At 34.0% G+C, this 25,928-nt stretch overlaps 1 protein-coding gene across 2 annotated transcripts in view; it reads right to left on the bottom strand.

The window, feature by feature from the left end:
• The window catches only part of LOC143250404 (glutamate receptor ionotropic, kainate 2-like), a 260,380-nt gene that overhangs the window by 11,169 nt on the left and 223,283 nt on the right, over nt 1–25,928 (bottom strand). For both annotated transcript variants that reach the window (XM_076500859.1, XM_076500860.1), the window contains exons 3-9: nt 24,385–24,636; nt 20,328–20,497; nt 19,349–19,402; nt 16,037–16,201; nt 13,478–13,633; nt 2,370–2,471; nt 554–655 (exon numbers count right to left, since the gene is read on the bottom strand). In XM_076500859.1, the coding sequence (XP_076356974.1) occupies nt 554–655; nt 2,370–2,471; nt 13,478–13,633; nt 16,037–16,201; nt 19,349–19,402; nt 20,328–20,497; nt 24,385–24,636 (1,001 nt within the window). The remainder of the gene's footprint in view (nt 1–553; nt 656–2,369; nt 2,472–13,477; nt 13,634–16,036; nt 16,202–19,348; nt 19,403–20,327; nt 20,498–24,384; nt 24,637–25,928) is intronic.

Raw genomic sequence — 25,928 nt, 5'->3', positions numbered from 1 at the left:
TCTTATGTGAAACAACAACCAATCAGAAACTGTTATTTTCAGGAACAAATCCTTTCTCGTGTAACAATGTTCTATAAGTAATTATCTTCTTTGCATTGGTTTCAGAAATTAGTTTGTATCTTGAACTTGCAATTAAAAACAAATATTTACAAAGTCCAGGCATAGAGTCCGCTGTTGTTAATTAGAAATACTGTTTTCGTTACATCAGTTATTGAGATACTTTTACATAATATTTGCCTCCTGTGCTATTGTCTTAATTCAGAAATATCTGATTATAAACTAAATTACCCATGTACGACAGAACAATTTAATTAATGTTTTAATGGCTGCTGTTTGTTTCTTTTGAGTTTAGTTTATACTTGTTTTTTGACATCAGTAAAACATTTATATTCATAATAAGTCACAAATACGTTTGTAATACATCTTTCGAGTTGTGTATTTTTATTTGTTTGTATTCTTTATCTAATACTGAGTGACAGCTACAAAATCACGTTTGTTAAAAATAGTCACATACTACGGCAACGCCATCTAGACCTCATTAGTATAAACTTACCTCGATCGTGATGATCTTTAGCGTTATGTTTGATGAACCAAATTCATGGAATGCTGGATGGTTCGTGATGTTCAGTTTTTGTGCCACGGACCATTCACCTACCTTTATCAAAGTAGCATTAATTTTTATTGGATAGTCATATTAATTAAAAATTATTCATTAATTTACACTGGATAAGTAAAACAATTATAAAAGTGTATATTAATTTATATTGGATATTCATAATATTTTGTGATGACGAGAAACCCACTTGAAGTGCAAAATGTACTCTCAAGACGGCTGGTATGGGTGTTAAAACTGTATTTTAAAGCCGTATTGAGAATACAGTTATAATTATAAAGATAGATGTACATTTCTACTGGGTGTTTATAACAATTATAAAAGTATATAACAATTTCTGACATCTATTCATAATTATACTGAAAGAATACGTCACCGTTTAACATGAAGCTAAACTGTAATAACTCATTATATGATATCTGTAACCAAGCTAACCTTTTCAATTTCATTTTGTCTAAGCTTTAACAAGTGTAAACCAAGCTAACATGAAGCTAAACTGTAATAATTCATTATATGACATCTGTAAACCAAGCTTACCTTTTCAATTTCATTTTGTCTAAGCTTTAACAAGTGTAAACCAAGCTAACATGAAGCTAAACTGTAATAATTCATTATATGACATCTGTAAACCAAGCTTACCTTTTCAATTTCATTTTGTCTAAGTTTTAACAAGTGTAAACCAAGCTAACATGAAACTAAACTGTAATAATTCATTATATGACATCTGTAAACCAAGCTAACCTTTTCAATTTCATTTTGTCTAAGTTTAACAAGTGTAAACCAAGCTAACATAAAGCTAAACTGTAATAACTCATTGTATGACATCTGTAACCAAGCTTACCTTTTCAATTTCATTTTGTCTAAGCTTTAACAAGTGTAAACCAAGCTAACATGAAGCTAAACTGTAATAATTCATTATATGACATCTGTAAACCAAGCTTACCTTTTCAATTTCATTTTGTCTAAGCTTTAACAAGTGTAAACCAAGCTAACATGAAGCTAAACTGTAATAATTCATTATATGACATCTGTAAACCAAGCTTACCTTTTCAATTTCATTTTGTCTAAGTTTTAACAAGTGTAAACCAAGCTAACATGAAACTAAACTGTAATAATTCATTATATGACATCTGTAAACCAAGCTAACCTTTTCAATTTCATTTTGTCTAAGTTTAACAAGTGTAAACCAAGCTAACATAAAGCTAAACTGTAATAACTCATTGTATGACATCTGTAACCAAGCTTACCTTTTCAATTTCATTTTGTCTAAGTTGTAACAAGTGTAAACCAAGCTAACATGAAGCTAAACTGCAATAATTCATTATATGACATCTGTAACCAAGCTAACCTTTTCAATTTCATTTTGTCTAAGTTTTAACAAGTGTAAACCAAGCTAACATGAAGCTAAACTGTAATAATTCATTATATGATATCTGTAAACCAAGCTAACCTTTTCAATTTCATTTTGTCTAAGTTTTAACAAGTGTAAACCAAGCTAACATGAAGCTAAACTGCAATAATTCATTATATGACATCTGTAAACCAAGCTAACCTTTTCAATTTCATTTTGTCTAAGTTTTAACAAGTGTAAACCAAGCTAACATGAAGCTAAACTGCAATAATTCATTATATGATATCTGTAAACCAAGCTAACCTTTTCAATTTCATTTTGTCTAAGTTTTAACAAGTGTAATCCAAGCTAACATGAAACTAAACTGCAATAATTCATTATATGACATCTGTAAACCAAGCTAACCTTTTCAATTTCATTTTGTCTAAGTTTTAACAAGTCCAACTTCAAATTAGTTCGTATCCCTTCTTTGAACTGGATTTTTCCTGTTAGGCCTCTGAACTCCACCTGTATTTGAAAACAAATCGCTTAACAAACAAACTTATATTTCACAACTAAAACTATCAAGACAATTACAAATTAATTAATTAATTATTTTTTGTTCAGTTCATTCCTTTTCCAATAATATTAAATACAGACTCCGATGAACCGAACGTATAAGAAAGCTTCATTGTTGAAATATTCCAAGTTCACCTATATTCAGTTAGATAAGTTTTACTTATATACGTGAATGTAGGGCTACGACTTCTAAATGTCTCATTCCTTCTTATCAATATGACATTCATGTAAGTCCTCGACATATCAAGAAATATATTTTGTCTTGGACTACATTTGCTGTGGACCACAGGACCCTACATTTATTTATTTAAAACATTTCAATTATTTATTATTCCTAAATTATACACAATTTCAATAAAAACAATATAATTCAAAATATGTTACAGCATTATAGGTAGCGCTTCTTTCGTGAGTAGAATTTATTAATATAATTAAAGAATGAGAAACAAAGTGGATAAAAATGATTTCTACACAACTACGGAATGTGTTTACGATTTCTACACAACTACCGAATGTGTTTACGATTTCTACACAACTAGTGAATGTATTTATGATTTCTACACAACTACCGAATGTGTTTATGATTCCTACACAACTACCGAATGTGTTTATGATTCCTACACAACTACCGAATGTATTTATGATTTCTACACAACTACCGAATGTGTTTATGATTCCTACACAACTACCGAATGTGTTTATGATTCCTACACAACTACCGAATGTGTTTATGATTCCTACACAACTACCGAATGTGTTTATGATTCCTACACAACTAGTGAATGTATTTATGATTCCTACACAACTAGTGAATGTATTTATGATTCCTACACAACTAGTGAATGTATTTATGATTCCTACACAACTAGTGAATGTATTTATGATTCCTACACAACTACCGAATGTGTTTATGATTCCTACACAACTACCGAATGTGTTTATGATTCCTACACAACTACCGAATGTGTTTATGATTCCTACACAACTAGTGAATGTGTTTATGATTCCTACACAACTAGTGAATGTATTTATGATTTCTACACAACTGCCGAATGTATTTATGATTTCTACACAACTGCCGAATGTATTTATGATTTCTACACAACTGCCGAATGTATTTATGATTTCTACACAACTAGTGAATGTATTTATGATTTCTACACAACTAGTGAATGTATTTATGATTCATACACAACTAGTGAATGTATTTATGATTCATACACAACTACTAAGTGTATTTATGTTATAACCTTTCGACCTTTGCTTGAAGTGTGCCTAAAACCGAAACGTTTGAACATAAATACGTTTAGTAATAGTGTAGAAAGCATTTTACTTGCCTTATATTTTTATTAATAATTTAAATAAGTTAAGTTGATTTATATGTTTATTTATTTGATGAAATTATTCTTATATTAAAACACATCGAAAGCAGCCCAGCATGGCCAGATGATTAGAGCGTTCGACTCCAAATATTCAGGTCGTAGGTTCGAATCCCTGTCACACCATATAAGCTCGCCTTTTCAGCTATGGAGGCGTTATAATATGATGGTCAATCCCACTATTTGTTGGTAAAAGAGTAGCTCAATAGTCTAGTGTAGACGACTTTCACTGATAAATTAGGGTAGATTACCACAGACAACCCTCGTATAGCTTTGCTTGAAATTCAAAACTTTCATCCTTGGAATATATCATTTTTTATTATTATGTTTATGAAAAAAAAGAAACTACAAACATACAGCAATAATCAACTTTTAAAGAAAACGAAAATAATTTAGGTTAGCAGGTACTCTGTTTCCAACTGTGGCAGACAAGAAGTACATGAAATTAATAAAAAGTAGTTGCCATCGGAGTGTCAACATATTTAATAATAACGAAACAGTTAGTAATAAGTGAAGGTTTTTTTATATATAATAATTATTATTATATCTTAGAACGTTCTACGTACGGCTTCTTGAAGCAATGACCGTATAGGATTGCGATGGTGCTGCAAACAGTCAATTCGAAAACAAAGCTTTTTTGCTCTAAACATTTTTCTCAATGCTTCCGTGAATGTTGAATGATAAAGTAAAAATCCCCTACCTGCACACAGCGAAGTGAAAGCTATTATATACTAATATTCTAATACCCGAAAGTCACCGACTTTACAAGAATATAAGTCCTATCTATGTATATCTTTATATCGATGATTTCAAGGTAACTAACCAATAAATTTATGGAGGTTTGAGCTTACAGTTGGCTTTTGTGGCTACAACAAATTCATAACTACCTACCGATTCACATGTTCTTTGAAAAATATAACTTATACGGCATGTTACGTGAGAGGTTAGGCTAGAAAAAGAGAGAGAGAAAGCAGAGCGAATTAGGCCTAGGTAGTTAGGATAAGAGACAGAGCGAATCCACGACAGAATTAGGCCTAGGTAGTTAGAATAAGAGACAGAGCGAATCCACGACCGAATTAGGCCTAGATAGTTAGAATAAGAGACAGAGCGAATCCACGACCGAATTAGGCCTAGGTAGTTAGAATAAAATACAGAGCAAATCCACGACAGCATTAGGCCTAGGTAGTTAGAATAAGAGACAGAGCGAATCCACGACAGAATTAGGCCTAGGTAGTTAGAATAAGAGACAGAGTGAATCCGCGACAGAATTAGGCCTAGGTAGTTAGAATAAGAGACAGAGCGAATCCGCGACAGAATTAGGCCTAGGTAGTTAGAATAAGAGACAGAGCGAATCCGCGACAGAATTAGGCCTAGGTAGTTAGAATAAGAGACAGAGCGAATTCAGAAAGTCTTACCAGACAATATTTCAACTCCATGATCAATGACTCTTGCTTTAAAACAAACCAACCAAGGTTGCCAGATGATTTTATTGGATTTTACCAAATAATTACATAAAAGCACACAAAAATAACGTTATTTTACTAAAAACGTGTTTTTCCTCCTTCATCGGTATACAATTTAGTTTTCTTCATTTTTTGCACAACTTATCAGACGGTTGCCATTCTTTATATGTCGTGTTTTCTAAAATAATTTTGTCATATAATAAGACATTTAGTGTTTCCGTACTCAGCCGGGAACTTTCATGTTGTTTACTAACAAGAATAGCCTTTCTGCTGCAGCTGAAAAATGATACAATGATACCAAGTTTATCATTAATTTAGAGATAATTTGGAAACGAAATTTATCCTCACACTTGACATATTTAATACCAGTATTTCTCTGGTTGTGAAATTTTATTATCTTGTGACGTAAAAATTCAGTGTCTAAAGCTGAAATTCTTCGAATTCTTTGGTTTGGATTTGGAAGAATGTTCTAGAAAGATACTTTCAATTCTTGCTCCACGATACATTTCACTTAAGGGAAGGTAAACTGAAGGATTTTTTATGTTAACTTTCGATATACGAGGACTGTTCAAAAAATACGCGGACTGTTTGAATTCCGCGGCTCCAGTTGGTTACAAAGGAATCCGCTTGGTGTCGCTAGGTTCGCACAGATCAGCTGATTACGACGCCATTTCCCGATTGCAGACATCTTCATTTGTGTATTAGCTACGCGGTTTTAAGTGAAGTGCGATTTTTTCGTTTGGCGGATTTCCGAATGAATGACCTGAAGGAGCAACGACTTGCTGTGAAATTTTGTGTTAAACTTGGAAAATCTGCGACTGAACTTTTGCTATGCTTAACACAGCTTACGGTGATGTTGCTATGAAGCGTACGGCATGTTTCAAGTGGCATGAACGTTTTAAGGATGGTCGACAGTCCATTGAAGATGATGAGCGTCTTGGACGTCCTTCCACGTCAACTGACGACCCACACGTCGACAAAATCAACACCCTGCTGCGGGAAAATCGACGTCTGACTGTCAGGGAGCTTGCTGAAAAGTGTGGGATATCAGTTGGATCTTGTTACGAGATTTTGACCGAAAAATTGAAGATGCACCGCGTTACTGCCAAATTCAGCCCTCAGAACTCGTGAGTTTTGGCCAAACAGTCGATCACTGTTCTTTCCCACCCCACCCCCTACTCACCTGACCTTGCTCCTTGCGATTTTTTCTTGTTCCCAAACTCAAAAGACCCTTGAAAGGAAGAAGATTTGAGACGATTCCCGAGATTAAGGCAAATGCGACGAAGGAGCTGGAGGACATTACAAAAGAAGCGTACCAGGACTGTTTCAACAAGTGAAAACACCGTTGGGATAAGTGTGTGCGTTGGGGAGGAGAGTACTTTGAAGGGGTCCCAGACCTGTAACTTCTAAATAAAATACATTTTGTTTTATGACGTCAGTCCGCGTATTTTTTGAACAGACCTCGTATTTGCGTCTTTTAGTACTTCTGTTTTAATAATATCATCAAGGATACCTTTCATACTACAACTGATGGAGGCATGTTGCCTTTGAATTCTAAAGCTCTTAGCTAGAAACTCTAAATTTATTTCATTTATATATGGCAGAATAAAAGTTAGAAATGCAAAGAACTTTTTACAGTTGGATTCTACAAACCTTCTGATATTGTATATGCTAACGTCACACCATCTTCTAATGCTGCTGAAGTAAAAAATAAGACAAGTGCTGGCCGTTGATTAAATAGTCTTGATAACCATCGAGAACAGCTAGGATGTAAAATCATGTTAGGATCAGTAGGGGTAAATTCCTGAAATTCTGCATATTGAGACAATCACTTTGAGCTGTTTGACAAATATGAATAAATATTTCTACTCAGCTCCCCTAATGAAGTTGGAAGTTTAGAACATTCACAGGATACTCATAAATGTATTGAATAACATACACAACCTTGTACAAAGATATATAGCACTTTCTGGTCTAGAACACTTTGAAGACCACTTTTTGACCCCCATCATTTCACTTGCATAGCCTATCAGAAGTTTAAATAGGATTCCATGTTTCCCAAAAAACTACTGTAAAATTATAAATGCTTCGGGCAGTACTGCAGCTGATTTCCAAAAAGTTAAAACTTGTCAACTGTTTTTTGAGTGTTGTTATCATAAAATCTAGTTATTAGAACAAGTTACTTTTTTATAGATACATCAGTACTTTCATCAATAATTAATGAAAATTTAATACTTTGTGCTATAAGAATTTCCAAGTATTTCTCACCAATGACATTATGAAAATTAGCTGTAACTTTTGTTCTTGCAAATTTAACTTCCTTAGCAATTTTAGAATCAGTTCATACATTAGATAGAAAGCCTGGAAGGTGATCTAGTGTTGAAATGGGGAGATTGTGTTCTGGCACAATTGCACACATTTTCAGTTCAGTGGAAGGCACTTCAGACATGCTATATGAAGTAGGCGGCCATAAGAAATCGGTTACTTTAGAAGTCTGGGCACTTGCTTTAATATTTTTTAAATATTTTTCACTCTCAAAATGCATCTCAAGTATGGTAACACTCCCAGACAGGTCACAACTACATGTTTTACAAAACGACTTAAGGTTTTCAAACTTGGACTAAAACAACTAAACTTAGGATCATTAAGCCATTTATGTGGCAACTGACGTTTCTGTTAATAGCTAGGCCTATGTAGGCTTACTTTCTTGCGTGGACTTTCTACTAAATCACTATCCTTATCGCTCCATTTCTCAGCCATTATGATCTGTGGATTAGGTTAAATGTAAATTAAATAAAATTATAAAAATGAAGCAAAACAGAAATTTAACATTAAACAATACATTACACTTTAAACAAATTCTGACACGAGTCACAACTCACGAAATCATAACAACACCTAGAGTATATGAAAACAACACTAAAAGCGCCAATGGTGATCATCATTCTCTGAAATTATCTTGCGCCTGCGCAATGAGCCCTTATAAAGCATATTCAAATTTGTTTGTTTGTTTTGGAATTTCGCATAAAGCTACTCGAGGGCAGTGTAAGACTAGAGGGAAGGCAGCCAGTTATCACCACCCACCGCCAACTCTTGGGCTACTCTTTTACCAACGAATAGTGGGATTGAGCGTCACATGATAACGCCCCCACGGCTGGGAGGGCGAGCATGTTTGGCGCGACCCTCAGATTACGAAGCGCACGCCTTAACGCGCTAGGCCATGCCAGGCCGAGCATATTCAAATATTTAGGCATAAAACTCGCCCTTATAAAGCAATATCACAAGGTCAAATTTCACGTAAGGAGACAATAAATTTGAAAATCTTTTATTATATGCAACAGGTAAATTAGCAAGATTTACCAAATTTCATGAAGGTTTTACTAAATTTACCAAAAAAAGCCAAATTTACTAAATTTGGTGAAAAATTAACAAATTCGGCAACCTTGAAACTAACTCTTGATGTTGCATTTCTATTCACAAACACAGATTTTTGTAAAAATTTGGCGTTACTTTGACAAAGTATCAGATGAAGCCATTTCTTTGTATTGAGACGCCGATTTTATGCAACAATGTGTAATTTCTCATCTTGGAAATATGAGCTATAATTACCTAACTACCTGATATGTTGTCACACAGAAACAAAGCTGAATTTACAAACAAACAAACTTTCAGATGTCTTCAAACAAGTAATACAAGATAAATAAAAATATTTTGTTTTTTGATTTTTGCGCAAAGTTACACGAGAGCTATCTGTGCTAGCCGTCCCTAATTAAGCAGTGTAAGCAGTTTGTAATTATAATGTATTACAAGTATAAATGTATACGCGCTCATATATAGATAAAATTTACGATGAATTAGACAAAATAAAACAATACTTCATCAACATCAATAAGTTTCCTCCACAAACCGTAGAAAACATTATACGCACACACCCAGACAGAAAGCAAAATCAACCAACTAAAGTAAATACAGCTCACGAATCAAAAAACCACGAAACCATATACTGCTGTATACCATATATTCCTGACATCAGCAAACAAATAACCAACATTTGGCAAAAATTAGTAACAAAATATGACATTCCAGTTAATACCAAATTTATTCAAAAACCAGGCACAAAACTGAGGTCTATACTATGTAAAACTACACTGACAAACACCACACCAACAGTATTTATAAAATACAATGTGATAACTGCCACGACTTCTATATTGGAAAACAAGTAGAAAAATGGAAACCAGATTCAAAGAACATAAAAAGTCACCTTCACACGTTTTCGAACACTGCAAGTCAAATAAACACAACATAACCATAGAAAACACTCAAATACTAAATAAAGAAACAAACATAAACAAACGCAGAATTAAAGAAGCCTTACTTATACAACAACTTAAGCCCAAAATAAACCAATACAAAGGAGCACCTTTATACCTGTATTAAATACGAGGGCTGTTCAAAAAATACGCGGACTGACGTCATAAAACAAAATGTACTTTATTTAGTAGTTACAGGTCTGGGACCCCTTCAAAGTTCTCTCCTCCCTAACGCATACACTTATCCCAACGGTGTTTCCACTTGTTGAAACAGTCCTGGTACGCTTCTTTTGTAATGTCCTCCAGCTCCTTCGTCGCATTTGCCTTAATCTCGGGAATCGTCTCAAATCTTCTTCCTTTCAAGAGTCTTTTGAGTTTGGGGAACAAGAAAAAATCGTAAGGAGCAAGGTCAGGTGAGTAGGGGGGTGGGGAAGAACAGTGATCGAGTGTTTGGCCAAAAACTCACGAGTTCTGAGGGCTGAATTTCGCAGCAACGCGGTGCATCTTCAATTTTTCGGTCAAAATCTCGTAACAAGATCCAACTGATATCCCACACTTTTCAGCAAGCTCCCTGACAGTCAGACGTCGATTTGCCCGCACCAGGGTGTTGATTTTGCCGACGTGTGGGTCGTCAGTTGAAGTGGAAGGACGTCCAGGACGCTCATCATCTTCAATGAACTGTCGACCATCCTTAAAATGTTCATGTTACTTGAAACATGCCGTATGCTTCATAGCAACATCACCGTAAGTCGTGTTAAGCATAGCAAAAGTTTTAGTCGCAGATTTTCCAAGTTTAACACAAAATTTCACAGCAAGTCGTTGCTCCTTCAGTTCATTCATTCTGAAATCCGCCAAACGAAAAAATCGCACTTCACTTAAAACCGCGTAGCTAATACACAAATGACGATATCTGCAATCAGGAAATGGCGTCGTAATCAGCTGATCTGTGCGAACCTAGCGACACCAAGCGGATTCCCCTGGAACCAACTGGAGCCGCGGAATTCAAACAGTCCGCGTATTTTTTGAACAGCCCTCGTATAACATAATAAATAATAAAAATAAAATAAATAATATAAAATTATATATTCAAACATCTAAGCGCGCCCTCTACATTCCGACACTCAGTTACACAACCCCTTTCAAACATGTGGTCAGCTTCCGGTCAGTTACCTCTTTCTTTCTTTGTGAACCTGACGAAGACCGAAGAAGGTCGAAACGTTGTTCACTCCTCTACGAACAAAATGTTCTCAACCCAAACGAGCCGTTTTTACAAATATATTTTTCTACAAGTAAGTTTTCTCGACATCATTGATTATAAGCTTTAACGTTCCTATGGATAGATTTTAGAACGTGATAGAAGAAAATCAGGCTATTAATTTAATAAAAGTATCACAAACCACATCGATATTATACACAAATCACAGTTATAAGAGTTATAAACGTATTCCTTTGATTTACTGGCTCAAACTTTCAAAAGGCGAAACTACACTTCACAACACGTGTGAGAATTAATAAACATATTACATAACAGATTATATTTTAAATTTTAGTTTTGGTGAAAGAAAGTGTGAGTGTTTTGTCTCAGCAAGAAGACACAGGAGGTTATCTTGCGTGCCCATCGAGGAGAATCGAACTCCTAATTTGAGCGTTGTAAATCCGAAGACTTTCCGCTGTCTCAGCGGATAACTGGTGAAAAAGAAAAAATATATTTCATATACCAAATGGCACCATGATGAGTATCATTGTACTCTCTAACTGCGATATAATGGCTTAAACCGTCTAACGTTCTTCTATCAATTTCCAAACCAGATTTATGTTTGTATAAGTTTTACCTGTACATTACGTACACCGATAAGATACATCTATGAAAATAACATACGGTTAAACATATTCTATACTTCCATTATTCCTGGGTCATAAAGAGGGGAATAGGTTTTAGTCTATTAAAATAAGATATAACTTTTGTTTGTTTGTTGTGGATTTCGCGCGAAGCTACAAGAGGGCTATACGCGCTAGCCATCCCTAATTTAGCAGTGTAAGACTAGAGGGAAGGACGCTAGTCATCACCACACACCGCCAACTATTGTGCTTCTTTTTTACCAACAAATAGTGGAATTGCTTGTAACATTATAACGTACCCACGGCTGAAGGAGTGAGCATGCTTGATGTGACGGGGACTCAAATCTGTGACCCTCAGATTACGAGTTGAGCGCTCTGACCACCTGGACACGCTGCACCAAGACATAGCAACTCTAAAGAATATAAGAAAAATAAGTCTTCCTGGAATTTTATAATCGAATTGTTACTCTGAAAATAGCTGAAGATACTTTTAACTAATTATATGATGAACCTCAAGAAAAACGCGTTCATATGTCTTAGAGTTATTAAAATTGTTTACGAACGCTGTGATGAAACTTGATTTGTTTACGTGGAAATAGAAAAAAGAAGATGGTTCCTCAACTTGGTCATTCAAACCTCTCTCTTCCAGAAAAGTACTTGTATTCTGTATAAAACTGATCTTCCAAAGAAATACACGAAGAATAAACTAATATGCAGTAGTTTTTTACAATCAAGATATACTGGGAAAATCTGTTAAATAACGTTATATAAAACATATTTGATTTAGTAACCAAGACGGTGACATGATTGCTTTATTAGCATATTTTTAAACGAAGACAGTTTAACAAAATCTGACAACCTTTTCACTGTTAATAAAGAGATATGGACTAAACATCTTGGTAATTTTGATACAAGGGGTCTCTCCTAATTAGATCTAGGCCAGTGAAAGTAATGAAGAATGGCCCCTTTAAAATGTCGATTGTTGGTTTTTGTTTTTTTTTTGGAATTTCGCGCAAAGCCATTCGAGGGCTATCTGCGCTAGCCGTCCCTAATTTAGCAGTGTAAGACTAGAGGAAAGACAGCTAGTCATCACCACCAACCGCCAACTCTTGGGCTACTCTTTTACCAACGAATAGTGGGATTGACCGTCACTTACAATGTCCCCACGGATGAAAGGACGAGCATGTTTCGTGCGACAGCGATTCGAACCCGCGATTCTCAGATTACGAGTCGAGTGCCTTAACCACCTGACCATGCCAGGCCGTGTTTGTGCGTTTAGGCATGTAATGTATACACATTGCTATGCATGTATAAATGTAAACTTTTTTTTTTGTAATGATACTTTTGAGAATCATTGTAAGTCTGTGAATATTGGTGTGTTCAGAGGGCTTATATTTAAATCGTTATTCTTATTATAACAAACCACACGTTGTATGTTTGCAGTTATATAAGTAAAATATAAAGTAACAAATTCGTGAAATTAAAATAATTATATTAATAAAACACGAAAATAACGTTTCTGTCAAAAGCCGTTCGTCACGTTTCCAAACCTACCTACCCACGTAGTGAGAATGAAAGGTTAATATTAATACAAGGATCAGGTTTACAGAACAAACAGCACGTTGCTCGAGAACAATGTTGCTAAGTTGCAAAAAAATTCAAAGAAATAACATAAAAAGTAAATACAGTTTTAGAATTCATTGTTAAGTTTGCTTTGTTGGTTGGTTTTGCTGACACTAGTAAGGTGATTAATAGGTTCTTGGAAAAAACCGTAAGGCGAAATAACGGGTATTCTCAACGGGTAAAAAAATATATTTCATATATACACATATTGATAATCCATATTTCCATGTTCACATAAAAATATGCACAGTAAATTTGTATGTGAATTGAAGTTTCTTTCTTAAAATCCCTTGTGACTTTTGGGTCCATCAATTTAAACATTTTGTCGAATTTCTCACCGCGTTAATATAGTTGATCAAACTACTGCCGTCACCCCAAGGTTGTTCGTTTTCGCACGAGACGTTAGAGAAAGACTCGATGGGAGCGCCACCTTGAAAAGCTTGTAGGCCTCTAGCGAGAGTGTAAACTGAGTCGTACATCAAAGCTGGTTCAGTCTAAAATAATAAACAGATATTAAAAATTCAAAAGTTGTTAAAACTATTAGGCGAAATGGTTACTAAAGATTCAGTGGTATTAAAAACACACATAGCATTGTTTTATCTTCCTAAAACTACCTCAACATCATGTTAAAATAAAACGTAACTTAATTTTTCTTTTACAAATTCTTTAAATTTCTATGTCTTCTAAACCAGAGATTCTCAAACTGTGGTGGTACATGGAACTGATGTCGGTGGTACGTGACACAGTTAATATGAAAAAAAATCACACAATTTGTAATATGCCCTATCTTAACTTTCCACGTCCATATACATACTATTTATTATATTCCTTTATAGACTCGCCAGCACTTTCTTCCCTTATGATTAACAAAATTGTCACGACATATTTTTAATATTCCCCTAAAAAAACAATCGCATCTTTCGCATTAATGGGTAAGTGTTAAAAATGTCAATTTATGTTACTAGGTTTTGTATTTGCTTTCTAAAATTAGGCCTGGGTTTCTAATTTTAAAAATTAAACAAAAAAGTGGTACACAAACCTGAAACGTTTTAGAACTACTGGTACAAACAAACATATCACTAATTAGTTCTTTAATCTGATGATTGATTACCATATTTCAGACACAATAAGTCTTATAGCAAAATGTCATTAAACAGAGTTTTCTGTAGGTCTAATCTTTTATAGATGGCTAATTGCTCTTTATAAAAACGTTTATCCTATGATAATAGATAATATCTGTATGGCTGGTTCACAGAGAAGGTTGTATCATAAGACAGTGTAACACTGTCACAATTAGAGCTAATGGCTACCAACCTTTCTAGCAAAGAGTACGATTAATAAATAACGTAGAATCAAACAATACACTATTTTAAAGACGAAAGCTTTCAGTGTTCTATGTGAAACAGGTAAATTTAAACAGCAGAACGTCTGGAATGACACCGGGCTCCGAAACTCCCTCATCAGCAAGTGAAAGATAACAGATACAAAAGAATCCTTCAATGTCTCCCAGGAACTCACTACTAAATCTATGGGCTTATAACGCTAAAAATCATATTTCGAGACCCATATTTGGCACAGTACGAATAGCCCGTTATGTAGCTTTGCACTTAACAACAAACGAACAAACCTAACAAAAAACTGTGTTTGGACTAAGCTTATCTCTTCTATTACCGTTAACAAAATAAACAAGGACAACAGGTGGAACTACCGTCAGCGACACTTCAAAACCAGTGGCTGTTTTCATGAAATGTTCGGCAAAGGAAAACACTGCACGCTCTTACAGCCACATATCTGTCAAGCCCGTCTGACGCTGCTTCATTTGATGTTTGTGCATTTCGTCTGCTCAAACATGGTCTTGACAGCTGACGTCTACGTACAGCGGAACGTTTGTCGAGAAGCGTGGTTTGACACTGACTTTCCTACCCTCACACGAGCTCGTGACAACCGCACGTTGTCATGGTTATGAGCCCGCGTACGACTGTTAATGTGTAAGTATGGTAAAGGGTAACACGGAACATTGTTCGTATAATAGCCGCCCCTCAGTACAAGCGAAAAACTTAACAAACGTTTGATGGAAGTTATGATTGAAGGAAGACATTTAGGTTCTCATTCACTATTTGGAACACGTAAGCGGTACTTTTCATAGGCCTTTTTTCTTTTACTACTAGTTTTTTTCTAAACAAGCAGGACAAGTTCGAAAGACAATTAGCAACCATCTCATAAACCAATTTATTAATACATTTAACATCAACAAAACCCTGTGTTCTAGCCGAAACTAAATTCGATTAAAATTTAAATAACCTCTTGCTAGAACCTGAAAACAAAAAATAGCACGAAAATCACATAGAAAAACAAAACCTGGTGGTAAAAATGTTCGTATCTCGTCAGTGACTGATTTAAGGTTGTGTGGGCCCAGGGGTTAATAATTCTTGTGGGCCCTACATCCCATGTAATTTTACATAGAATAAAATTATCAATGGGTCCTGGAGCTGAACCCCCTCTAGTCCCTACCTAAATACGCCCCTGAATCTCATTGTTCAACATACTATGAAATAAATGCACACATTAGAAAAGACTACAGAACATGGAAAGGTAATGAAAAAGGTGTTAAAAACACACGTTTGTAACTTGTTGTTGTTACTTGTAACATTTCGGGCAAAATGTTACAGTTAATAATTGTTAACATTAAAAACATGTCGTCCTTTAGCCATGAGAGCATTATAACGTACGGCTATTCTCACCTTTTGTTAATAAAATATTACCCAAGCGTTAGTGGTGGGTACTATTCCCTATTGTCTGTTTCTGCTAAATCAGGAACGGTTATTACAGAGTGACAGACAGTTCTTCTGGTGAAATTCAACAAATAAATAAACGCAAGGACAAAATATTATTGCTACCATTATAACGTTGCTTTTGTTGAGGATGTTGTGTCCTATTGGTTGGAAGGTTTCCATGTCTTTCAGAAGCTGTTTTACGGTTGGATGATTAGAATCGACTAATCTGAATGCCGTCATGTTTACAAAATTGTATCGGAAGTCTTCAAGATTAAACGTTTCTAAATCCTATTATAAAAAAACACAAAAAATTATAAAAATACTACCTTATATTAATATAAATAAACCTATATTTTAAACTTCAGACAAGTGTTTTTTGATTGTAAGCTTGGTGAAACATTGTAACAAAATACATAAAGATTTACTCTGTATAACCGATAAAACCTTGTTTGAAATACAATATTTTGATTATAATATCCTCTATGTGTTATCAACTAAGGATACTTTATGTTTATATTACAAACAATATTTCAGCTGGAACTTGAAAATCGTTTTTGATATAAAACATAGTATATATTAATCCATATCTGTATTTATCTGAGATAGTATTCACATCATGCAAAGTACATATGACGACACGGGTGTTAGTATAACTTGTTTTTGTATCGCAAAATGTGTTGCAAACACTGAAATCAATAAATTATAGCAATTTGCAGTAACAAAATAAACTTCGCATATCATGATAAGAATTAGAAGACACTGACTTCTATCACACTCATGTTTTCGTTACTTAATAATTGGTTTTATTAGAGGAGTAGTTGGGCGCATGGGAAAAATAAGCTCTTAGAATTTCATCTCCTTGCTAGGATATGGGCAAATCTACAGATTTACAACTCTACAATTAGGGTTTCGATTTCCCTTGTTAGGCACTGCACATAGCTCGATGTAGTTTTGCTGTAAGAAATCACACACACACTTCGAATTTCTTGTATTTTTTAAGACTCGGAATAAAGTTAAGATTTCTTTACTTTTTAAAATTCTAGTTAATTTCGGTTCAATTTTAGAGCACAATATGATTATACAATTCTTTACTGAACGATTATTATCAGGCTAGGCTTAGTGATTGCTTGTACTGATATTATAGTTACGTCACTGCTGTTATATTTCTATTACTATGTTACATTCTTATAAATATTAATATTGCTTTCGAGTTGTTTTGGAAATAAGACTTTGATCGTATAATTTTATAATTATTTAGTAATATTATTATTGGACTAGGTTTAGTGAGTGATTGTTCTGTTACTATGGGTTTAATGGTCTGCGAGGCTTAACAACCTTTAATGTAATCAAATCAAATTATGGTGAAAGCGTGACGCTGAAAGAGAAACATTATTTGGTTTAGCAGCGTTTTGGTCTCGAAACATTTAATATCCTTTAGACCTTACTTTAAAGACCATTTGAGCACAGTCTAAATTCAAATAACTTGGGCCTTCGATTTTAAACAACAAAGGCAAAGTAAGTTTAGTCAATTTCGTTAAATCCTGATTAATCCTGAAACTTAGAACCGAAATTCTTGTGAACAGAAGCTAGTTGTTATAATTCAAAATTTAAAATTTGGAATAGAGTTGGAGAACGTAACCATGTTAGGCCTCGTTGGCCATTTCAAAATATTATAGCTAAAACATGTAACTTGCGTGTATTAACCAGAGAATAATTCATTTTAGAGATTTTAAAATTTAAATTAAACACATTATGCAATTTAATATTCGCTACTTGAAAATTATACTTCGTTGAATACTGTATAAGCATAAAACTAATAAATAAAATTTGTTTGTGAATGATAGGCTTAGCACTATCTGTCATAAAACGTATTCTTCAAAAATTTAAATTTGTAATTAAGCATAATGCTACACAAATGGGCTATCTGTGTTCTGCCAAACACGGGTATCAAAACCCTGATTCTAGTGTCGTAAGTTAGCAGACATATCGCTGTGCAACTAGGGTGCTAAAATTTAAGTATCAAAGAAAACTAATATAAAAAATAAAACGTAATATCAGAATACAAAAGTACTTTAGTTATGTTATTTTTATGCATTTATTTTAACTTTGATAAAACATGTAATAGGTGATTCAAACAATACATGAATTTTGATATAGATAAGTGTTTTATTTATTTATTGTAATTAAAGTCTGGAACAGATAATTTACGACATTTTTACCAAGATTACTAGTTCGGATTTCATACTTATTATAAGTTTTAAGGCTAAGTACTGCTCTAAATTCAGCTAGACCTAAAGAGGGTAACATCAGTTTTAGCAATGCAAAAACTGATAATCTGTATTTTTAGATTTCCTGAAAGATAGTTACTTTAATATACAGCCGTGCGAAACAACTGGTATATTTTTAACATTTAATACATAGCATACATGATACTACTTATTACAATATTATTATGAACATTTTACAAATACATAACATTAATGTATTATTTAACCTAAAGTTTGTAATGTATAATACCGAATATAGAATTTTCCTAAAAAGGTACCGAAGGCCGTCTGGAGGGGTTACCTATTTTAACTAATTGCATCTTTATACAGTAGTGTATTGTCTGTAAATCAGTCATTAGACACTAAAATGACGTAACGCAAGAGATTCTTAACGTTGCAATTTGTACTGTCATGACGTCAGTAAAATGTGCTCATGCGATGAATTACGAGAAGAATTATGGATTCTGTAAGCTACAACAAAGCAAGACATGCGAACTTCAAAAGCAAGAAATAAAGTATTTGTTTCCGTTTATTTTGGTTTGATTTAAACTTCAAACAGAACACTTTCGAAGACTTTTCGGAAGTACATATAGTATTTAATATATACGGAATAACATAGTATCTGAATTGGAGAAGGCGGGAATTTTGGCTTGTTAAATTTTCCTTGTCATTCAAGAAGAAGTAAGGATGGATAGATGCTAACTACGTCAAATTGAATTAGGTGTCGTCGTCAGAAGTATCTTGAAGTTATCTTATGAGAATTTGTACTTGGTCGGTACCAAACTTCTCTTACGTGTAAATCAAATCATTTATTACAACCATAATGTTTCAACAAGTTTTTGCTTTTGGTTCTGAAACTGTTATATGTTTTTTATATAGAAAATACTTCTGAACAGGCTTTAAAATGTTATTATGCGAAATTAGATACAGTAACTATTGCTATAATTAAAATGATAAAGATGGTAAAAACAATAAAATAAGTTTTGTTAGCACAGTTTCGTTACTTTACAGGTATAGTGAAAATGTTATATTATACTAACCAGAAATGTTGCGTTATATTAACCAGCTGAATGAAGTGTTATTTGAAAGTAAAATATTTTGAAAAACATATTCATATTTTTTCTTACTTTTTATTAGTCAACTATTTTGATTTAAGAAAAGGACTTACAAATGTGAAAAAATGGTAGTGATATTTGTAGTCGTTCATCTGAACCTGAAGAATCTACAAAACAGAAATTGTTAACACGTTAAATATATAATACAAAACAATACTGAGTGTTTTATCTTGAGTAGTGGTACTTGTAGTCGTTCATCTGAACCTGAAGAATCTACAAAACAGAAATTGTTAACACGTTAAATATGTAATACAAAACAATACTGAGTGTTTTATCTTTCAAAAATATTTTCTACTTGAGACAGGAGAAGCCAAAAATGTTTTAAAATAAATAATTTATACTTTAAAAAGTTATTCATACTTTAAGTAAATGTTTCATACTTTAAAATAAATTATTTATACCTTAAAATAAACACTTCATATTTTAAAAGAAATGTTTGATATTTTAAAATATAAAGTTCATACTTCAAATAAATACTTAATACTTAAGATAAATACTTCATACTTTAAAACAACTATACATTTTCGTATTACAGTTTCGACTTGAGTTGTATTTATTATGATTAACGTTGACTCATGTTTAATCTAACTTAAGTCTTTAAGCTGAAACCATCTGTATGATAAATCTATATAAAGGTAAAAGGCGTTTTTCACGCCGTCTTGTCTAATCTAAAATTGGTATTCTATTTCTAACTAGCTAAATGATATTAAAAAACAAACTTACATAATGACTACAACATGTGAGAAATGAAATCCATACAAGTCGTTTTCCTTATAACTTATCTAATTGATGACTATTAGTAATGAAGATATGACTAATGCGAGGCTTCAATAAGATGTTAGTTACGGTAATAAAAGGGTTATCACAAGAGGTAATAAACATAGAGGATGTTGTTCACTTGTAATATTCCACTTCCTTTTTCTTGTATGGAATCGTCATTCAGGTAAAGAGTTGAATTTGTCAGTAATGTTAAGTACTTTATTTAGTGAATACTAATTTAACTGTCTACCCTCATATGAAAGAGATACTTACTGCTTTCAGTAATAGTGGAACGCTCGTATGTTTAATATCTGCTACAATACTGTATACGCCTCTCATTTTAACGTCATGCAAGGTCTCCCGGAAGTTGCTTCGATTACACTTCCGGAACATAAACTGTACAGTCTGTGGAGGTCTTACGAGCTCTTGTAGTCTGATCAGAGCTGCCAGCATAAATATGACAAAATATTCATGAAACTAAAATATGGGTTTTGAAGCACTCATATGTATCTAAAGAAACATTGTTTATGGATTTAAACCGACAATCATAGATATATTTGAAACTATTCACTATTACAGGAGAAAGAAAATCAAATATTATAATATTTTTAGCAGTATTTTTACATATTTCTGACACGTATACAAATTTGTATGACTTTGCTGTCAGTATAAAATAAAGATAATTTTTTTTATATTGCACTGATTAAAATGTTTCTACACTGTTCTATCTTCATGGTGCAGATACTGAGTAAAGTTAGTATCACAGTAGGTAGTGTATGATACGATAAACATGTTACAAGTTGTTTGTTATTATAGTCTCTGTAAGTTGTTTTGAGTAAAGTTAGTATCACAGTAGGTAGTGTATGATAGGATAAACATGTTACAAGTTGTTTGTTATTATAGTCTCTGTAAGTTGTTTTGAGTAAAGTTAGTATCACAGTAGGTAGTGTATGATAGGATAAACATGTTACAAGTTGTTTTGTTATTATAGTCTCTGTAAGTTGTTTTGAGTAAAGTTAGTATCACAGTAGGTAGTGTATGATAGGATAAACATGTTACAAGTTGTTTGTTATTATAGTCTCTGTAAGTTGTTTTGAGTAAAGTTAGTATCACAGTAGGTAGTGTATGATAGGATAAACATGTTACAAGTTGTTTGTTATTATAGTCTCTGTAAGTTGTTTTGAGTAAAGTTAGTATCACAGTAGGTAGTGTATGATAGGATAAACATGTTACAAGTTGTTTGTTATTATAGTCTCTGTAAGTTGTTTTGAGCATTTGTTCGTCACAATAAACATAAAACTTTGTTTATATAAAAGTGAGTGTTTTGCTATAATCATTTATGAAACTGATCAGCGCTTTGTTCAGATAATTTCTTGTTGTAGTAGAGTCATACCTCGTCACGTGCCAGAAAGGTACAAAGCAAACAGACATTGCCAGAACAGTAGGGTGATCGCAGTGTAGTGTGTATAGAATCCTGCAAAGTCATCGGACTACAGAAAACGTTGTTACAGGAAAGTCTGCTGGTAGACACTGAAAGACAACTGTCCGAGATGACCGCGTTTTGATCAGGTAAACCCCAAGGTTGAAAGAAGTCTTGTAAAATCGTATGACAGGATTGCCATGAATGCATTCACCCCGGGGTATCTGGAACAACAGTAAATAGCAGACGGACAGAACAAGGATATTTTGTATTCTTCCCAGGGTATCTGGAACAACAGTGAATAGCAGATGGACAGAACAAGGATATTTTGTATTCATCCATTACAATTAGATATCCAGGGTATCTGGAACAACAGTAAATAGCAGACGGACAGAACAAGGATATTTTGCATTCATCCCAGGGTATGTGGAACAACAGTGAACAGCAGACGGACAGAACAAGGATATTTTGCATTCATCCCAGGGTATCTGGAACAACAGTGAATAGCAGATGGACAAAACAAGGATATTTTGCATTCATCCCAGGGTATCTGAAACAGCAGTGAATAGTAGACGGACAAAGGAAGGATATTTTGCATTCATCCCAGGGTATCTGGAACAACAGTGAGTAGCAGACGGACAAAACAAGGATATTTTGCATTCATCCCAGGGTATCTGGAACAACAGTGAGTAGCAGATGGACAAAACAAGAATATTTTGTATTCATCCCAGGATATCTGGAACAACAGTAAATAGCAGACGGACAAAACAAGGATATTTTGCATTCATCCCAGGGTATCTGGAACAACAGTGAATAGCAGACGGACAAAACAAGGATATTTTGTATTCATCCTAGGGTATCTGGAACAACAGTGAATAGCAGACGGACAAAACAAGGATATTTTGCATTCATCCCAGGGTATCTGGAACAACAGTAAATAGCAGACGGACAGAACAAAGATATTTTGCATTCATCCCAGGGTATCTGGAACAACAGTGAATAGCAGATGGACAAAACAAGGATATTTTGCATTTATCTTAGGGTATCTGGAACAACAGTAAATAGCAAAGACAGAACAAGGATATTTTGCATTCATCCCAGGGTATCTGAAACAACAGTGAATAGCAGACGGACAAAACAAGGATATTTTGCATTTATCTTAGGGTATCTCGAACAACAGTAAATAGCAAAGACAGAACAAGGATATTTTGCATTCATCCCAGGGTATCTGAAACAACAGTGAATAGCAGACAGATAAAACAAGGATATTTTGCATTCATTCCAGGGTATCTGGAACAACAGTGAATAGCAGACGAACAGAACAAGGATATTTTGTATTCATCTTAGGGTATCTGGAACAACAGTGAATAGCAGACGGACAAAACAAGGATATTTTGCATTCATCCCAGTGTATCTGGAACAACAGTGAATAGCAGACGGACAGAACAAGGATATTTTGTATTCATCTTAGGGTATCTGGAACAACAGTGAATAGCAGACGGACAGAACAAGGATATTTTGCATTCATCCAGGGTATCTGGAACAACAGTGAATAGCAGACGGACAGAACAAGGATATTTTGCATTCATCCCAGGGTATCTGGAACAACAATGAATAGCAGACGGACAAAACAAGGATATTTTGTATTCATCTTAGGGTATCTGGAACAACAGTGAATAGCAGACGGACAGAACAAGGATATTTTGTTTTCATCCCAGGGTATCTGGAACAACAGTAAATAGCAGAAGGACAAAACAAGGATATTTTACAAGAGCTATCTGCAAACTGATATAAAACATAATTCGCCGCTATCTATGCTGCTTGAACAAGACAACGTATCAGCTTACAATTAGAAAACTTACGACATGCCATCTCTTCATATAAGTCTTGTTTTCGGCTTGTTAAAGCTGATAGTATGATTACTGTTTGTCATTTTCCTGAAGAATAGATGAGAGACGACTGTCTCTCAGAAAGGGAATACACACAAGAAGTGGTGTCGTACATTTTTGGGCAACTATTCATCATGGTCGAAAAACTACTCTTTATATCCTCTAGAGAAACGTTAATTGTGCCTTCTAAAGGTATCACATGAAACGATATTTCTTCCATATGTTAGGGTACGATTTGGTAACAAGTTTGTGTTCTAGGATGACAATGTTACTGTCTATACTACACGTATTACGCAGGATTATTTCGACCAGTTTAACATTACAAGACTGCCATGGACGCAAAGTTTCCAGATAGTAATCCCATTGAGAACTGTTGGGCAGAACTGAGTCGTCGGAAAATTACTAATCACGACACTAAACCAGTTACTGAAACTGTATTGTAGCGCCTTCTAGTGATAAGTTGGGATGAAATCACAGTAAATTACATCAATAACCTCATAGACAGCATGCCAAGTCTCTTTTCAGAGGTTATATGAGTACAAGAAGGACCAGCCAAGCACTGATGTTGAATACGAACTGATATAAGGTTTCAGATGCTATTTATAATAATTTGATGTTATAGTTTGTAATTATATATGTTTTGGTAAGGTGAATAGGTGAAATACTAAATTGTACTTCTTTCTACAAGTGTCTGATAAAATTGTTATTCTAAAAAATTGTTAAATATCCACAAAGCCTGTATCATTGTACAAATTATTACATATTTTGATATTTAATATAATATACTTTTCTCAGTATGACCGCAAGCACTTAATTCAGCCAATGTAAAATAAAGTAAGTGTTTTTATATATTTATTATATGTCCGCATATGTAAATCTCGCCAACTTTGCGGTTTGTATAAACCAAAGTGGGGTCATTTTTTAACACTTAGTATATAACAATGTACACATTTCTTCCAAACATTAGAGTACTTTAAAAGTGCGCCAAGTTATATTTCTAAAGAACGCTAGCTTCACTTACACACATTTTCTTCATAAATCACAGCCACTGATGTCCAGTTGAGGTATTTGATCAAGTCTCGCAAGGAGTCTCCCACTACGTACGAGTTGGGATACAAATTAATAGACACATCTTTGACTTCACCTTCCATCTCCAGCCGAGATTCAATGTGAGGAATATCTAATGCGTCACATAATGACTGGATATGGTTGCCTAGAAACGGATCTGGTGGTCCAAAGATAGCAACGACGCCCTGGCTAACCAACGAACAAGCTGCCGAAGAAACGAATATTATCATTAATAATTATTTAAAGGGAATTTAACAAGGTGTCAAAAGCAGGCTAGTTGCCGGAACTTAGCGTAGAAATAGTTAGAAAAACTCCGGTCAAAATAATACTTCTGTTACACTCATGTTCTCAGAATCGTATAAAGCCATTTTCATTTAGAGTAAAACACAGAACAAATGACATTCTGGAGCGCAATGGAAAGTAAAACCGTTGTTATAGGTTACAGCCGCCAAGTTTCGGTAACAGTTATCACCGTTCGGGTTAGTACAGGGGTTTCCAAACTCTTTAGACCTGCGGAGCTTTACATCAGAAAGAAAAAAAATACACTTAAAATAGAAACAATCGGTCACTAACACCAGATAAAGTTTACTTAAAATAGAAACAATCGGTCACTAGCACCAGATAAAGTTTACTTAAAATAGAAACAATCGGTCACTAGCACCAGGTAAAGTTCACTTAAAAATAGAAACAATCGGTCACTAGCACGTGATAAAGTTTACTTAAAAATAGAAACAATCGGTCACTGGCACCAGATAAAGTTTACTTAAAAATAGAAACAATAGGTCACTAGCACCAGATAAAGTTTACTTAAAATAGAAACAATCGGTCACTAGCACGTGATAAAGTTTACTTAAAAATAGAAACAATCGGTCACTGGCACCACATAAAGTTTACTTAAAAATAGAAACAATAGGTCACCAGCACCAGATAAAGTTTACTTAAAAATAGAAATAATAGGTCATTAGCACCAGATGAAGTTTACTTAAAAATAGAAACAATCGGTCACTAGCACTAGATAAAGTTTACTTAAAATAGAAACAATCGGTCACTAGCACCAGATAAAGTTTACTTAAAATAGAAACAATCGGTCACTAGCACCAGATAAAGTTTACTTACAAATAGAAACAATAGGTCATTAGCACCAGATAAAGTTTACTTAAAATAGAAACAATCGGTCACTAGAACCAGATAAAGTTTACTTAAAATAGAAACAATCGGTCACTAGCACCAGATAAAGTTTACTTAAAAATAGAAACAATAGGTCATTAGCACCAGATAAAGTTTACTTAAAATAGAAACAATCGGTCACTAGCACCAGATAAAGTTTACTTAAAATAGAAACAATCGGTCACTAGCACCAGATAAAGTTTACTTAAAATAGAAACAATCGGTCATTAGCACCAGATAAAGTTTACTTAAAAATAGAAACAATAGGTCATTAGCACCAGATAAAGTTTACTTAAAATAGAAACAATCGGTCACTAGCACCAGATAAAG

The sequence above is a fragment of the Tachypleus tridentatus genome, chromosome 5 (genome assembly GCF_004210375.1).
Source record: "Tachypleus tridentatus isolate NWPU-2018 chromosome 5, ASM421037v1, whole genome shotgun sequence".
Lineage (NCBI taxonomy): Eukaryota > Metazoa > Arthropoda > Merostomata > Xiphosura > Limulidae > Tachypleus > Tachypleus tridentatus.
Note: the sequence above shows the minus strand (reverse complement) of the source record. Positions and strands in the feature narration are given on the sequence as shown.